Raw genomic sequence first — 16,740 nt, 5'->3', positions numbered from 1 at the left:
CATCTGGCAATGACACAAGTGGCTTACCTTAAACTATTGAAAATTGTGTAATTTAAGGAAATGAATTTCGCATTTCCAGGAAATTATGCTTCAAAATTTTCAAGATTTAGTCTTGATTGGGATGGCTGTACTTCAGCTGTGTACCTTGTCCATCTGTCTCTAGATTGTGTTTCAAAAATGATTTTTGCCCTTTTATTTTGTGTTTGATTAATTTTTTATTTTTCAATTGTGGATTGGGTCATTTCACAGTTCACACATTTACAATTTTAAATATAATTCGATCATTGACTGGATGTTAATAAATAATGAATACTATGGTTGAGGAGGTTTCCGTCGTGAGTTTATTGATCTAGAACACGCAATTATAGATTGAAAATATTTTCCCGTCCAAAAAAAATAATTTCATTTTGCAATTTTAGGACATCAATAAAAAATAGTAGTTTAATTTATCTTATTCTTTATCTATTTTTTCTCATTTTCTCTTCCTTTATCCATTTATCATTATAACTCGTGTCATCTACAAATAAGACTATCTCTCATGGAGTGAGGTAATATAAAGAAAACGAGTAGTAATATCATTTTAAAATGAAAATGATCAAATACTTTTGATTGAATCTATATACTTTTCATCATTGTTTAACTATAGACAAATGTATACTATCTCTAAGACTTTAACTCAAGATAGTTGGATCGTATTCCTTTTCGGTTATCCCAAAATAAGTAAATCAATTTTTATTTTTTTTGCAAACGCCTTTTGTTTGAATTTCTCTCTTTTGCTTGTGCTTGCATACTTTATTCTCTGCTATTATAATCTTAAAACATCAATTTCTCATACAATAAAAGAAACATCTCAACTAACTTGGAATGAATGAATTACATAATTAATATTGTGTTTGATATTTTCAATAGATAATACTTCCTCTGTCCTACTATAGAAGAAGCGTTTCGTTTTGAACACTCGTCTTGAAAAAGTGATAATAAATAATTAAAGTGGAGAGAGTAAGACAACGTTTATTGGTGTTGGTTGGTCGACCGCCACGTCAAGTGCAATTAAAAAAAAAAAAAGAAAACTATTTTAGTTGGCCTCTCTCTCACCTTGAACGCGGTTGCATTTCGTGCGACCACCGGCGGCTGGTTGCCCCCTTTATCAGCCAACGAGGTTGTGCCAAATGACACAATCGCATTGGTTAATATAATTTTTTTAATATTTATATATCTTTAATTTTATATATTAAAAAATTATAAGAATTATACCAAAATTCATAATTTTTCTTCCTTTATAAATAGAGACCACATTTGCTATAGTTTTGCATACAATTATGTATTTTCAATTTTGTATTTCAATTATTGTAATTTATATTTTTTATTTGTTTGTTTTTATAATTTTTAGTTTGTCATTTATTACGTTTTTTTTTTTATAAATTTACAATAATAAGTATTTCATGTAATAATAATATTATTAAAAAATAATATAAAAATAAATATATATAATAGTGTGGTTGGGTGGTCATTGATAAATCATGAAAATATGTATGGTTGGGTTGGATGAATATTGATGATGTGGAAGATAATGTGGAGGAGATAGAAATTCATTAAATATTGAAAAAGTGGATGGTTGGGTTGGGTGGGGTGGTTGCTGATAAACATGGTCTAATATATGCAAACGAGACTCACATTCCACTCATTTTTTTCCATCCACTTTTCTTAACATTTCTTAAAACTCGTGCCGCTAAGAAATGAGACTCCTAATGGTGGACGAATGGAGTAATATAGATATGCGTCTTATCTATATTATTATCTATCCTACTTTACTCTCTCTTTTTATTATTTTTTTTTTAGAGGAATGCTCAGAACGAAACGCTTCTACTATAATGGGATGGAGGGAGCATATTGAACCATTAAACTTAATGCTATAAAATCAAACAAAGAATAAGTAAACACCAATTCTTTTTTAGTATGACATATTAGACTAACACGACTAACACTGTATCACCAACCTTACTTTACCAATTATATATTAAATTAAAATTCGTGTTCAATCAGAATTGCACTCTCTTGCAGAACGGAGGAAGTTACGTAAATGAGATCACTTTAACGTACAAAACGAAAAATACCACATGCACGTGGGATTACTATTATCATAAAAGATGGAATATACTCCAACATCAAATGATGGAGTTGATCTCCGAGGTACTTGAGTTCGATGATGGATGGGTCAAGGTACCGCCGCCTGTCGCTGCTGCTGCATGGCCGCTTGTAACGCCCGATTTATCTCTCTAGACGTAGCGGCACGTAGCTCATCCCTAACGATCTGGCGCCAATCACTAGCACCGCTACCATCCGCACCACTACCACTTCCACTGCCACTTGCCATTATAATAATACATAAAGAAACGTAGAGAGAGAAACTTGTTAACACAAGTGGTGCGAATGAAATGAAGTTTAACGAGCCGTATATATAGAGTTTGAAAATATATATATATATATATATATATATATATAGGGGAGCACTAGGGTGCCCCCTTATTTAGAGTCACAACGTACATCCAATCTGGTGCTGCCATGTGGCACGAAAAATGCAATATTTTAAACACAAAAATGCAATCTAGTTGTACATGCATTTTCGCAGATTGCATTTTTGTTGTATGTAAATTGCATTTTATAGTGTTGAGTTTTGCATTTTCACATAAATTGCATTTTTTATTGTTAAGTTTTGCATTTTCACATATAAAAATGCAATCCGTCTATATATAAAATGCAATTTAAACAGTCAATATCTAAAATGCAAAACTTAACAATAAAAAATGCAATCTGCATATAACAAAAATGCAATCTGCCGAAATTCATTTATAGCTTCTACAAATGCGTATTGCATTTTTCTGTATACAATATTGCATTTTTCGTGCCATGTGGCAGCACGTGGTTGGATGTACGTTGTAACTTTAAAATTAGTTGTTATACTAGTACACTCCTATATATATATAATTAAATTTTGTATCGGACGTCCGCTGCGGACGTCCGTCCGAATGCCTCACCGCGGACGTCCCATTGCCGTCTCGACGGACGTCGCGCCAGCACCGCGGAACTCCCGTGTCCGTCCCTTCCTCGCCCAATGGCGGGCGTCAACGACGGACGTCGGGCATGCCGGTCTGACGTTCGGCGGACGTCCGCCGCTGCTGATGCTCTTAACGGATAAATTCGTGATATTATAAAATGTGCTTCTTACGAGTCAGCTCATGATGAAATCGAATCATAATATAGTACTCTTTTCGTCCACAATTTATAATCCCAATTTAATTTGGCTTAAAAATTGTGAAGAAAAATAATGAAAAAAGTTAGTGGAATATAGGTCCTACTTTAATATAGTACTTCCTTCGTCTCAGCTTAAGTGATTGATTGCTTTTCGGCACGCGTTTGGGAAAAATGATACTCATAAATAGTTAAAGTGGAGTGAAAATAAAATAAGAGAGAGAATAATCTAGATGAAGTTTCTTCTACATTATTATATTTTTTACTTTACTTTCTCTCTATTTTAATTAATTATGATGGAATGAGTATTAATTTTATAAGAATTTAATAGAGGGTGAGGCCCATTATTTTAGCAAAAGGAAATGAAACTTTAAATTGTGAATATCAAGCAATATAGATAAAAGATTGAGATCCTACCTCAGATTTTTCAACCAAGTCAAGTGGTGAAAGTTTGAGTTTTTGGTTTTCGTACATTTTATTAACCAAGTAGTAGTATTTAAATCTCCCAAGTCCTAACCATTCTATTCAAATAAAATAGTAAGAATTTTCTTTTTTAGGGAAAGTAGATATGATTTTAAAATTAAGTTTGGTAGATTTTCTGCATTGTATCATCATCAATCAATTTTACCTTTGAAAAATCCTACCGAATCATAATTTAGTGTTATCCAAGTATTAACGTCACCTTTGAAGTAACATTAGTCTTTTAGTGACAATTAATTCAACTTGGAAACTACATTTGTTTAGTTACTTATTTGACGAAGTTGAGTTCAATTAATAAGACATGAGTTTGACTGTTGATTAGCCGTTCATAATTGCAACGTATGGGTTTTTTCTTCTAGATAGCTCAAAAGATTTGAATTTACTTTTTCGTTTCATAATAATTTAAATTTGTCCTAATTTCTTAAACTAAGCAATTATATTATTCAATAAGTATCGTGTTAATTCAAATAAGCTGATACATGTTGCTCCCTTCGTTCCACAATAAGAGATACTTTGTCATTTTAGTCCATCTCATAATAAGAGTTACATTTTATTTTTACCATAAATAATAAGTAAGTCCAATATCCACTAACTCACCCATTCACATTCTATTATAAAACTAAGAGTATAAAAGAATGAACCTCATATCACACTAACTTTTTCAATATACTATTTTTGTAGTACTGTATTTTTTAAATCCAAATGTGACTCCTATAATAATAATAAGACGAAAGGAGTATTTTATATACTCCATCTATTTATATAAGTCTGGCCTTTTCTAACTTTCACTCGTCTACAATAAATGTGGTGTTTTTTTGTTTGAGTATGTAATCACACTCATTTTCTTACATTTTTGAATCTTATTTATCCACACTTAATATTTGAAAAAATCAGCGGTTATTTAACCGTCGACACTACACTTTTTGATGTTTTCCATTCAAAATTGATATACCAGCAATTTATTAGTATAATATATATTTCTATATCTTCATTCCACATTTGTCTTATCATAGAAGGTGAAGCATGTAATACAAACCACATACATACCCATGTATGTATTATTGCACACATCGTGTGTGCGCACATGCAAGATGCAACTTCACATGGCCTCACATGAACGCAACATGACCCTTGAAAATTGGATATTTTATTCCAAAAAAATTGTCAACATTTTACCTAATTTACAAAAAATGCTTGTTTATTTCCTGTACAGAAGCTGCTGTATAGTTTAATAGTAATACTATTAATAATAGACACACACAACCACACTACTTACAAATAATGAATGACAATGAATCTCTCAATTTCCCCAAATATTTAATTAAACTTCACAAATTATCGACTTTGTATCAATAAAATATAGTATATCATGTGTCATTTTTTAGCTGCAAAATCTTGGCGTAACTCATTATTCTTTTAAATATAAATTATAAATAAAAATAACATTTTTTTTGTCATGTCATCTAAAATTAAATGTATATTACACAGTGACATCTGACCAGCTAAATCAAGATTTTCGTGGTCAAGAAAATGAATGCATGATATTTGTGACATAAAGTTATCGTTTGAAGTTTGATTAAATATTCTTTAAAAGCTTTTAAAATACAATTACGTGCCGACAATAATTAATTAAGAACTTAGTTTGATTAGTATAAATATAATTACGAGCTTATAAGCTATAAGATGCTTAGTATCACTTTTTTTGGGGGGTGAATGTCGTTTGAGATTTTGTTTTTCCTTTTTAATTTGCTACATTTAGTAACACTTTTGGACAATCATCAGAACATTAAAAAAAAGACAATCAGTCAGAATAAATTAATACTAGTTGGGTAATGCAATTTCATTTCAGATACCTGCCAACATTTTTTAAAAAACAGATGCATATTTCTAATATTACCATTTTCATTATCATATCAAAAGTTTTACTTATGTCGACTTGCTCAAATATTAAGTAAAAGATCTTGTAACCTACAAGGATTTTATATGTATATATTAATGAAAACAATCATTTTCGCCACTCTTACACTCCAACTTTGCGTCCACATGTTTTATGAAGAACCATATATAAAATTGGTTATTGAATTGGACAATACATGGTTTCATTTATGTGTTACTTCATGGAAAAATATTATCAAGATCTCAATGTATAAGTTATTGGACAATACTACAAAAAGCTCAAGCCAGAAAGGGAGGCGAGCCGGAAACCGAATAAAGGAAAAAAACAAACCCGAACGAACTATATGCTAGAAAGGGTAGCCACGATCTGAAGACCACTCCCTAATTCTTCCGAAACAGCCAACACGCCCTCAAAGCGTCACGGGAGTGTCGAGCTAGGGATAAAAATATATTCAATGATCTCGATGTATGAGCACAAAAGGAAATATCTCATCAATTAAGTTGCATTACATACATCAACATGTCCAATTGTGATGCGCTCTATATAAAACTAATGCAGTAACTTCATTATAGATTCCAGTCATATAGTTTAACAATTAAATCAATCTAATTCATGTAAAAGTTTGTCGTATTAGAATTTAGTGTTCCAAATCCAAAATACTCCTTCCATCCCCAAAAAGTAGTCAATTTTTATTACTAGTATTTTAGACCATTCCCTAAAATTAGATTTTTCTAATTTCAGTAAGTTTTCATTAATAAGGTAAACCTTATTTTTTATTAACAACACACCATCGTATTTTCTTTCTATATGTTTTACTTTATTAATTTCTTATAACGTTACTCTCAGTATTTTTTTAGGATAGGAGGAATATAAAACCAACTTATTTTACGTAAGATTCCGCCGTAGTAAATTTAATGCAGCATGATCTATAGAGTTATGTTTACTCTTTTATAGTCGCCTATAAAATGCACTATATTTATTGGCTAAAAATAATTGTACTATATTTTAGACTTTTAGTTAATAATCTAATCTTGATAAATATAGTAGAATTATTATACTCCATTTCTTTTTCTGAGTCGAAAAATGGGCGAATTGATCATTGCATCCAAATCAATTGCTATTATAAAAGGTAGAAATACCTCAGATTTAGATAGTGTGAGTAGGAATGTAAATGTAAGTTTTTGGCGCCAAAAAGGAAGAAGAGAGATAACTGTAAAATCAATTGCCAAAATGAGCAGCGGCGGCGGCGATCGCCCGACGGTGATGGTCACCAACGACGACGGAATAGATGCTCCAGGAATTCGAGCTCTCCTTCATGTCCTCGTCTCCTCCAATCGTTTTAACGTCTATGTTTGCGCTCCTGATTCGTATGTTTTCCACCTCACATTGGTTTCTCCGTCTGCAATTGTATGTTATCTGTGTGTGAGAGAAAGAGAGGAACTGTGCCAAACTAGGTCGAAATTATTGTAGAATTATTCTTCAGTATATGATACACTATATTTTGATTTCCTTTTCCTGTGATTTTTGTATTGTTTTAGTTAAATTTTTTGCTTCCTTTCATGGCATTGATCGTTTGAATCCCCTACTAATGGAATCATGATTTTCAATCAGGTTTTATGTAGAAAAAATAAATCTCATCTGATAATTCTTACATTGATAAATTCCCAGAGAAAATTCTGCAGTTAGTCATAGCATCACATGGCAAAAACCTCTATTTGCCAAGCCAGTCGAAATTGGCGGGACAGTTGCTTTTGCAGTTTCTGGTAGGTTGCGATGTTTTCTGAAACTATATTTGTTTCGGTTTGATACTCCCTCCGTTCCATTCCAAGGGACACAATTTTCTTTTTTGAATGTCCCACTCTAATTGACACATTTCTCAAGTGGAAACATTTTATCTCTACTTTATTGTCCTTAAATGTAATACCATATCTTGCAGGTACTCCTGCTGATTGTACATCATTAGGAATTTCCAAATCTCTATTCACATCAGTACCTGATCTGGTACTTGACTTTGTCAGCATTTGAATTACATTTCATAGTATGTTGCTTTGGTTGCACCCTGTCCTCTTATATCAAATTAGGTGACCAAGCTTATGTACCAATTGTACTTCTCACATTGTAGGGTAACATTGTGCTTTGCAACTATGTGCTCTGCATTCCATTAACTTTAACTTGAAAAATACAGGCCTAATACATGCATAATTTATTCACCTATATCACTATATGTGTATCGTTTAGTAAGAACTTTTATTTCATGGCTCAGAATTGATATGTACAAAAATAGCTTCTCTACAGTTGTTGGTGTATGCATGTGCCAGTAAGAAGTTTTGCAGATATAATTCCACATTCCAATTCTTAATCTTCTTTCCTGCAGGTTATCAGTGGGATCAATATGGGTAGCAATTGTGGTTATCACATGTCAGTAACAATTCTATATCTGACTTTTGGGTCATTTTGATAATTTGTTTTTTGGATGTACAATTGCTCCTAACTTCTTTCCATGCAGTTTTTCTCTATTGAGCTAGTAGTGTGCACCTAATAAACCATAGTACTATTTGTTTCTATATGAAATGCAGTAATATGAAATCAACTGGTACTTGAACTTGATGCTTTTATGTAAGTGATATTGTAAATGTTTCGAATAATAAGTTGCCACTCGGAAAATGTCTAAACATTCTATATAAATATAAGGAAGGAGTACCATTACAGAAATCAACTGGTACTTGAACTTGATGCTTTTATGAAATCAACGAGTACCATTACAGAAATGTCGACCCTTCTGAGTCCTATAATTCTTAAAGTTTGATGTCCTAGCAAATATTATATGTTTACCTGTAACCTTAATGCAATGACTCTTGTATCTTGCTGAATGCAGTATATATTCCGGGACTGTAGCAGGGGCTCGAGAAGCGTTTTTAAATGGAATAGCTTCGATCTCTATATCATATGATTGGTATGTATAGAATATGTTACTTCAGAACCCTGCTCTGCATAGATTTGCTACTATAGTGTTTTGTAATCTATACTGCTTCTTCATCTAAAGACAGGAGTTCAGAAATCAGAATAATAGTTACACAGTTCTAGCTTGCAGGGTTGGAGGGAAAAGTACTATAGATGATTTTAAACTTGCAGCAGAGGCGTGCTTGCCCATAATCTGTGGCCTGTTGCATGAAATCAAGAAAAAAACACACCCTCAAAACTGTTTTCTGAATGTAGATATACCAACAGATGTTGCGAATCATAAGGTCAGTGCAGGGTAGGCTTTGGCAAGTCACTTGAGCTGATATGAGGTGTTAAAGTCAATATGTTTGCGACTGTTTTAATCTATACACATATAATATTGACCAACATGGATTTGTGGGCAACTGTTACGACCACATCCCTTGAATTTTATTGTTTTCCGATGAATGGTGATCGTGCTCTTCTGCTCCCATATCTCAAATCCACTGCCTCGTTTAGTGAAGATTATAAGTATATCAATGTTTGTTTGCTGGTCCGGAACAGGGTTATCGACTTACGAATCAGGGCAAGACTATGGTAAAAATGGGGTGGAGACAAGTTACTTCTGAATCTGAAGGAGGGAAAATGTTGTCAACTATGACTATGGAGACAAGTTCATCATCGGGTTCTGAATCAACGTTTGCTAATTTAAAGCATGAACTTGCATTCAAAAGAGAAGTATGACTCATTATCTTATAGTTGCTCTATTGTATATATGAATGGCCTTTTTTCCTCGGACATCTATCTAGTCAATACAACTACCTGATAAAGATTTCAATATTTTCCGAATATGTGATTTATGATAAGTTTAGTATTAAGTCAAATGTTACTTATTAGACTTATATATTAGACCTAGGACTATTTAGTCATTTCTGAAGTTCTGCAGTTATGTGTTGATAACTACCCCTATGCTTATATGCACAAGGGAATTTGATTTCGAGCAATTTGAAGTTACCCTATAAGAAGATGCATAGAGTTATGTATCGCTGTATTTCTCAAAACATATCTATCAATTCCTTCTATTAATTGATGTGTTTACATTCCACCTGTTACTACAGAACATTGTATGAAGATTATGCTGTTGTTTTATGCTGTATCAGTAATTATCTCTGCATCCTTTTTTCAGGTGAAGGGATCACAAGTTGACAATAGTGATACAGACTACAATTGCCTTAGAGAAGGATATGTATGTCCACTTTTCCGTAAGTAGATAGTTAGAATGATACTTGTTCATGTGTAATTTGCCACTTGTTTATCGCAGATAACTGTGAGTCCTTTAGGAGCCTTGTCTCTCGCAGAGATGGAAAGCCAAGCTTATTTTAAGCAGTGGTTGGCAGGTGTTTCAGCACTGTAAAGAGGTAATTTCTTCACATCTCTAACGACCTGAAAGTCTTTGATCAGGGTGCATTTTACTTGTTTCATGTCATCGACATATCTTGAACTAATCTATTCAGTTTTCTAAAAGGTTCCTAGTCCTGTCTCGGCCTCTCTGGATCTAGGATGTATGGAAGGATCTAGATGGTTCGCTTATCATTTCTGATCACGAGATCCCTTTTAAAGGTATCATCTTCCCCTAGTACGGGATCACTTATCAGCCTCACGCATCCTTTATTCAGTACCTATAGTAGTTAATCACAATCTCATTGGTCCTGTAATTGGGACAAATCTGATTAGCCATGTATTGCAGAATATCTACGTTGGTTATGGTAAATAAAAATTTCAATAGCTCGTTTCTACCTGAGAAGTTTGTTATGCCTTAAAAAAATCAGTTTGCCGTTTCATTTTCGTGATGCATCAAAATTGTAGTGACTATGAGTGACCTAACCAATGCCTACATGTCTATAACAACAATTAATTTCAATCGGAAGTAAGGACTCTTTTTACTTGGAATATGCATAAGTGTATTTGCTCGTCAAATATATGCGAAAATTTATAGTCCATTAGTAGCTATTATCAGTTGAGCTTCTAGCTCATGAATATTTTGAAGAAATTCTGCCATTTACTGGAACTTCACATGGTAGGTAGGCAGAGGAACTTCACAAGGTAGGTAGGCAGATAGAAGCAAGATAGCAATGCCAAACTTCGTAGATTAGAAGTTCTTAAATTCAACAACTCGATAACTTGAGTAATTTGTGTTGGTGGCATGTACATATCCGGGAGAATATAGACCATGAAACCAAAATATGAAGAATGGAGATAGAAAACCGTAACGAATGTACAGTAATATATATGTGCATGTGGAATGATCTCATTTTGCTGTTGGCAATGCTGGTGCACAAGACTCCACTAATATGGACCATAGTATGTGAACATCTTCGTAGGGGCAGGATTTTACGTCCTCGTACAGGATATATATCCCACCGCCTGAAAATTCAATAGTATGCAATCATGCAGCTTGGGCCGGATGGGACAGAGTAGATGAGTTATGAAGGCCTATTAGATTCTGGCATAGATAGAATTACATAAAACACTAGAAATAATGAAACAAAAAGGAATGGAATAGATCATGGGAGGTTGATGAAGTGTGGTGAGCACATACTCTTCTTCTGAATCGAGTGGAGACGCAACAACTTTTGCAGGAAAGACAAGAGGGGCTTCAGGTGTTGGACATGGTAGGTGAGAGAGTGGGAGTGGGCAAGAGATAAGAGACAGATAGCAAGGTCATACTTATATGTTGAAATCTCCATTTTTTCAGTTGAAGAATTTGCTTTTGCACTTTTGTTCTCTTAGTTGCAGCGTTATTTAATGTCTGGAAAAGGGCTAAGTACGGGCAATTGAAATCGATTTGGGGACGATGTATGTATGTGTGGCACTCAGTGGCAGTGTGGAAAAACAACCACATTGAGATTATTCCAAACTATCTAAAAACCACACCATGCCTCCTTATGTGGCTTTCACTGGGGCCGATCGGTTCATAGGTGACTTTGCTAAGAAAGAAATCATCACTGTGCCGTGTTGTATTCGTGGGTGTGTGAGTTAGATTTTGGGAGAAATAAATTTTTTTCTATCATAATACTCAGAGATAATCTTCTAATATTGCAAGAATGTAATTGTAACTATCATAATTTTTGTGTATTAAAGATAATCAATTTGGATTTGCGTATGTTTGTGTGTGGGACAGTGGGAGGATAGTTTTTAAAATTAAAATAGCAACTGACTGTTGAAGACGTGAACTGTGGGTGCGGGTTGATGCTTAATGGTTTATGACTGCAAGATGGGGTTGCAGCACCCAATCAAGCTCAACGCACAAGTTAATTTTCTTCAATTTTTGTATAGTTTTTTGAGTAATTTTTTTTACTAATATAGGCTATAGCAAAGTAAATGCAAAGGTAAAATATAATGAAGTGGAAAAATGAGAAGTTTTTTTTAGCTCTTATGATAAATGAGGGAAGTGAAAGGTTTTATGAGAAAAACTAGATAATTTAATCTGAACTATAAATATATGGCTTTTTTGGTTGCTATAAATCCACTTACTCGGTACTTAATTTTCCAATACTCTTGTCTTAGTTATCAAAGTTTGTTGTGTTAGTGTTTTTGAAGTTGCATTTTGGAGGGAAATACAATGTGTAGTGGAAATAAGTCATTTTTTTATTTGAGTGGAAATAAATGAAGTATTATTCACGCCTATAAAAAGAGCTCCTTTGCTAATAGCATCTCTAGCTCTCTCTCTCCACATTAAAACTACACAGCATCACAGAGTGGACACTTAGTTAGTAGGTGTAGCTGGCAACACAAACATTTAAAAGAATCAAGATTTGGTAACACAAGTGTGGTCTGCTTTGTTTCATTCGTTCATTCATTCATTCATTTCAATTTTCATACACACTGCACAACCAAAGGAAATGGGATTTGAGGGAGATGAAGATAATCAAAGAGTTCAATCCGTTATTCAACTTCTCAAGAAACAATCTCCACTTTCCCTCAAACAGGTATCTCTATAATCATTTCATTCATTTCTTCTCTCACTCTCTCATTTTATATGCATATAATATAATTTTGCAGGAGAAATTCTGCAACAATGCATGCGTGGAGAGGTTTTTGAAAGCCAAAGGCCAAAGTGTGAAGAAAGCAGCTAAACATCTCAGGAATTGCCTTTCTTGGAGAGATTCATTTGGCCTTGGTAAATTTTCTCTTTTTCTTTAATTTCCACATATCTATATTAATTAACTTTCTATTTTTTCTAAAACCCACCTTTTCTTTGCCTACATCTCCTTTATTTCATCCAACTACTTGTAAGATTCTTGCCTTGTTTTTCAAACTCTTGTAATTATTTTGTAGGTAGATAAACACAAAAAAGGAAATAGTAGTACAACTTATTAATTGATGATTTTGTGTGAATTATTTGAAGATCATTTGAAGGCTGATGAATTCTCTCACGAGATTGCTCAAGGAATGGCGTACGTTGCTGGTCATGACGACGAACTAAGACCTGTCATGGTATATATTTACGTCAAATTTTGTACTAGCTACTAAAATACTTAATTCTTCATAACAAATTAATTATTGTAAAACATTACTTGCAGATTTTCCGGATCACTCAAGAATACCAGAAATTCCATTCTCAGAAACTGTAAGTCTATTTTTGTGTGTCTGATCATCATCACAAATATAAATTTATTTATATATAAATATTTTGATTTTTTTTTAGATTCAATCGGTTGCTAGTGTTTACACTGGAAGTTGCAATTCAAACCATGGCAAAAAATGTCGAACAATTTGTCCTCCTCTTTGATGCAAGTAAGTTTTTATTTGCTAAGTTTAAAGAAATACTATACTTAAAACTTTTATTACTTTTAATTAATCTAGCAAAATTACGTAAAAATGACTTTGCTTCAATTTAATCGATGTTTATTGATAAAAATTTATTTAATTTGTAGCTCACATAGATATTATTTTTAGGCAAGTACACCATCTACAAGATTAATTAATTATAGCCGTGCTAGAAATTTGACGATAATGAATAGTTGATAGTTCATCGCTAGAGCCTATATACATCTATATATTTATTTTACGAGAGTTTCACATATTTTCATCTAATTAAATTAGGCATACCTTGTAAAATGAATAAAGCTATGGAGTTGACTATCATAAAAGGGTATCTTTGTAAAGTGAATAAAGATAGTAAAACATTAATGCTTTCATTTAATTCTCACATGCTTTAAAGTAGTTGCTTATTCATACTTATTCTAGTGATGCTTATTTGACACAAATGAATCTCTTTACGTTATTATTCATTTATATTTGTTTGTATGCTAATCTGACTCAAATGAAAGGTATAATAATCAGAAGTTTTTATAATTTTTAGTAGTATTAAATATGTAACTACTAATAAATAAATTAATTTGTGTTTGAATCCAAATTAAGACAAGTGATTTTGTACTTGAATATAGAGTATAATTTTACGAGTTGGAAATCACAGTCAATTTATAGGCCTTTGCAGATCAGCAGGTGGGTTGATGAACATGTTGATTGGAAGTCTGAAAATCGTAGGTGAATATTACCCAGGAAGACTTCACAAGGCTTTTGTGATTGACCCTCCACCCCTCTTCTCTTATCTATGGAAGGTACCATCAACCCTTTTATTTCTTCTCTTTTTACTATAAATATGTTTGCATTTTACTTGCTTTTTATTTGATGTGAAAAAGTAGTTGGTTGGCATTTTGGGATGTACACGTTTTAAAGTTCCGGTTTAGATAAGTGAGTTCCACAATTCACTAAATCATTACACTCACATTCTACTAATATATAAAAATAAGACCTACATTCAACTATAAACGAGGGACAAAGGGAGTTCTTTTTGTGCTATGTGTTGTGTTTGTTCTTTTGGCAAACTCATGGCTTGCCCGTCTGGTTTGAGCATTTTTTTCTTTAAAAAATAGTAATTATTTTAAACTTGTGATTTTATAGGGAGTTAGGCCATTCGTTGAGCTTTCGCCGATCACAATCACCATATCGTCGCTCGATTTTGAAGAATCAGCCGGATTGGATGATCTAACGCGACTGCGCTTTAACTCCTCCTCGTCAAGATTCTCGGAGTCGAAATTAGGTGCGAAGATATCTCATCTGAATGTTAGGTCTCGCTCCTTAAGGGTGGTCGGAAAGGGCTTCTTGCCGGAAACGACACAGCCAAGAACTCCAAAACCCTCCTTCTTTGTACAAATCCATTCGTCATCCTTGTTTTCTCGTAGTAGAGTGGAGAGCAGCACCAAATCGTTTATGCCATATATAAAGTTATATCGACAGCCCTACGACGAGATGATTTATAGATCAAAGATGAAGCCTCCTCTTGGCGGCCTCATCTCCGTTGTGTATCCACATATCACCCGTACTCATGTCTCTCACTCACAACGTTTTTTCATCTAGGAGTATCTATTTTGAAACGCTCTTGTTTTGGTATTATCAGCCCATAAATCTCCATTGGTTACATTATCAATTTAATTTTTCTTCATCTTATATATTAGTAATTGACAATTGATCATTTAGAAAATTTGCGTGGCTCTCTACTAAGAGCATCTCCAATGGGCGGACTTCCCCGACGCCCTTTCCAAATACACCTCCTGCCACGTCATAAGGACTTCCCACTGCACAATCTGCCCTTCCCATCACTCTTCCTGCGTTTAGATAACTCATATATCTTGGAATTATATGACAAAAAATATTTAAAATATGTATTCTTATCACGTTTATTTATATTACCTAAAATAAAATATGAATAAACAAAAATATACATCAAGTATTCAAGCATGAATTTGAAAGATTGTTTTAGGAAAAAAAAAACAGTAGTATGCATTTTAGACTGCATGCCATTGATGTAGTGATATGTTGTAAACTAAATTTCGCTTATTGTGCATGTTAAAATGTTATCCGGTACATAATTGTTTATTGTTTAATAAGAGTAACTAAATTCAACAATTGTCATAAAAATATTTAACATATCAATCAAATAAATATAAATAAACTACACTCCATCACTATTCCATCATTTATAAAAATTAGGAAAGTCTCCATCACTCAACTAATCAGCATTTTCATTAATTAAAATCTAAGAGGTTTTAGCAATCTGATCACGAATTTGGATGTCTAATATGGCCGTTATCATTTGATTACTTCTTGTATACTTTATAATATACTCCACATGAAAATATATAGTTTCAATATCATATGTTATACATTAAATGAAAAATAAACAATGTCTTGTTTCTCATCATTAATATAACTAGCAGTAGCGGAATCAAAGTATGTTTGCATAATTTTACTATTTTCTCTGTTTTTTAAAAATATTTTTTTAAAAAAATAGTATAATATAAAATTGGTAAAATAAGAAAAAGACAAAAAAAATATTATTAGAAAATGGATCCTTAAAAAAATGTTTTCTATTATAAAAAAAATATTTCTAGGAAATGGACCAAAATTGATAGAGTTTTTATTTTTAGAAAATGGATGAAGTACTATTTTATAAAATTGTTAGGAGGGGCGCTATTAGGGGCGCTATTAGACCATCTCCAACCATTTACACTAAACTCAAATCCATTTTTGAGTATACGTCACTCCAAAATGTAGTTTTACTCCAACCATTTACACCAAATTCAAAATTTACACCATTTTTGAGTTTTTATCTCATAAAATTTTTGCAGTAACACCAAATTTAGTGTTGTTTCACAAAAAACACCAAAAATGAGTTTGAGATTATTGTATAGTTAGACCATCTCCAAGGGTATTCTAAAACCTAAAATGGGATAGGTATTTAGCTCCAATAGTACTAAAAAACCAATCCCATTTTTTGTTTTTGAGAAAAAAATACCTATTTTTAGGTTTACACTAAACCAAAACCTAAAACTTTTTCAAATTTTGTGAGTAAAAAAGGCATAATTTAGAGAATATTCTTTTAAGTTTGAGTTTAGGGTAAATGGTTGGAGTAAAATTAATATTTAGTGTGACATTTACACTAAAACGGGTTTAAGTTTAGTGGAATGATTGGAGATGCTCTTAGAGAAGATTTCTACATCAAAACTCGTTTATGGAGTATGATTGGAGATGGTATTAGAATAGAACTTCTATCAAACATGTCAAACTCGAAGGAATTTGTGTAATCACGACAGATAGAAATATGCGTT

The 16,740-nt window shown here is 32.8% G+C and overlaps 2 protein-coding genes across 3 annotated transcripts; both read left to right on the top strand.

The window, feature by feature from the left end:
• Positions 1–6,673: 6,673 nt before the first annotated feature.
• Positions 6,674–10,362, top strand: LOC125195660 (uncharacterized). Of its 2 annotated transcripts, none has more exons than XM_048094115.2 (10): positions 6,674–6,993; positions 7,295–7,389; positions 7,563–7,627; positions 8,001–8,044; positions 8,502–8,579; positions 8,718–8,871; positions 9,131–9,304; positions 9,753–9,812; positions 9,888–9,984; positions 10,081–10,362. In XM_048094115.2, the coding sequence occupies exons 1-9, from the start codon at positions 6,710–6,712 to the stop codon at positions 9,978–9,980; spliced, it is 1,047 nt and encodes a 348-aa protein (XP_047950072.1). In that variant the 5' UTR covers positions 6,674–6,709; the 3' UTR covers positions 9,981–9,984; positions 10,081–10,362. The 2 variants fall into 2 exon arrangements, with proteins under 2 accessions (XP_047950072.1, XP_047949957.1); XM_048094000.2 differs by having other exon boundaries at positions 6,675–6,993; positions 10,092–10,362.
• LOC148931519 (uncharacterized) lies at positions 9,960–15,025 on the top strand. The gene is made up of 9 exons (XM_048093840.2): positions 9,960–9,984; positions 10,092–10,186; positions 12,466–12,555; positions 12,629–12,746; positions 12,975–13,063; positions 13,150–13,196; positions 13,275–13,363; positions 14,057–14,190; positions 14,534–15,025. Exons 2-9 carry the CDS (start codon positions 10,145–10,147, stop codon positions 14,987–14,989), a joined length of 1,065 nt encoding a protein of 354 aa, XP_047949797.1. The 5' UTR covers positions 9,960–9,984; positions 10,092–10,144; the 3' UTR covers positions 14,990–15,025.
• Positions 15,026–16,740: the final 1,715 nt, after the last annotated feature.

The sequence above is a fragment of the Salvia hispanica genome, chromosome 2, assembly GCF_029641045.1.
Source record: "Salvia hispanica isolate PSC_SH4W2 chromosome 2, Shi_PSC_v1, whole genome shotgun sequence".
In the NCBI taxonomy this organism is placed as follows: Eukaryota; Viridiplantae; Streptophyta; class Magnoliopsida; order Lamiales; family Lamiaceae; genus Salvia; species Salvia hispanica.
The sequence above is the reverse complement of the archived record's forward strand: the minus strand, read 5'-3'. Positions and strand labels throughout refer to the sequence as shown.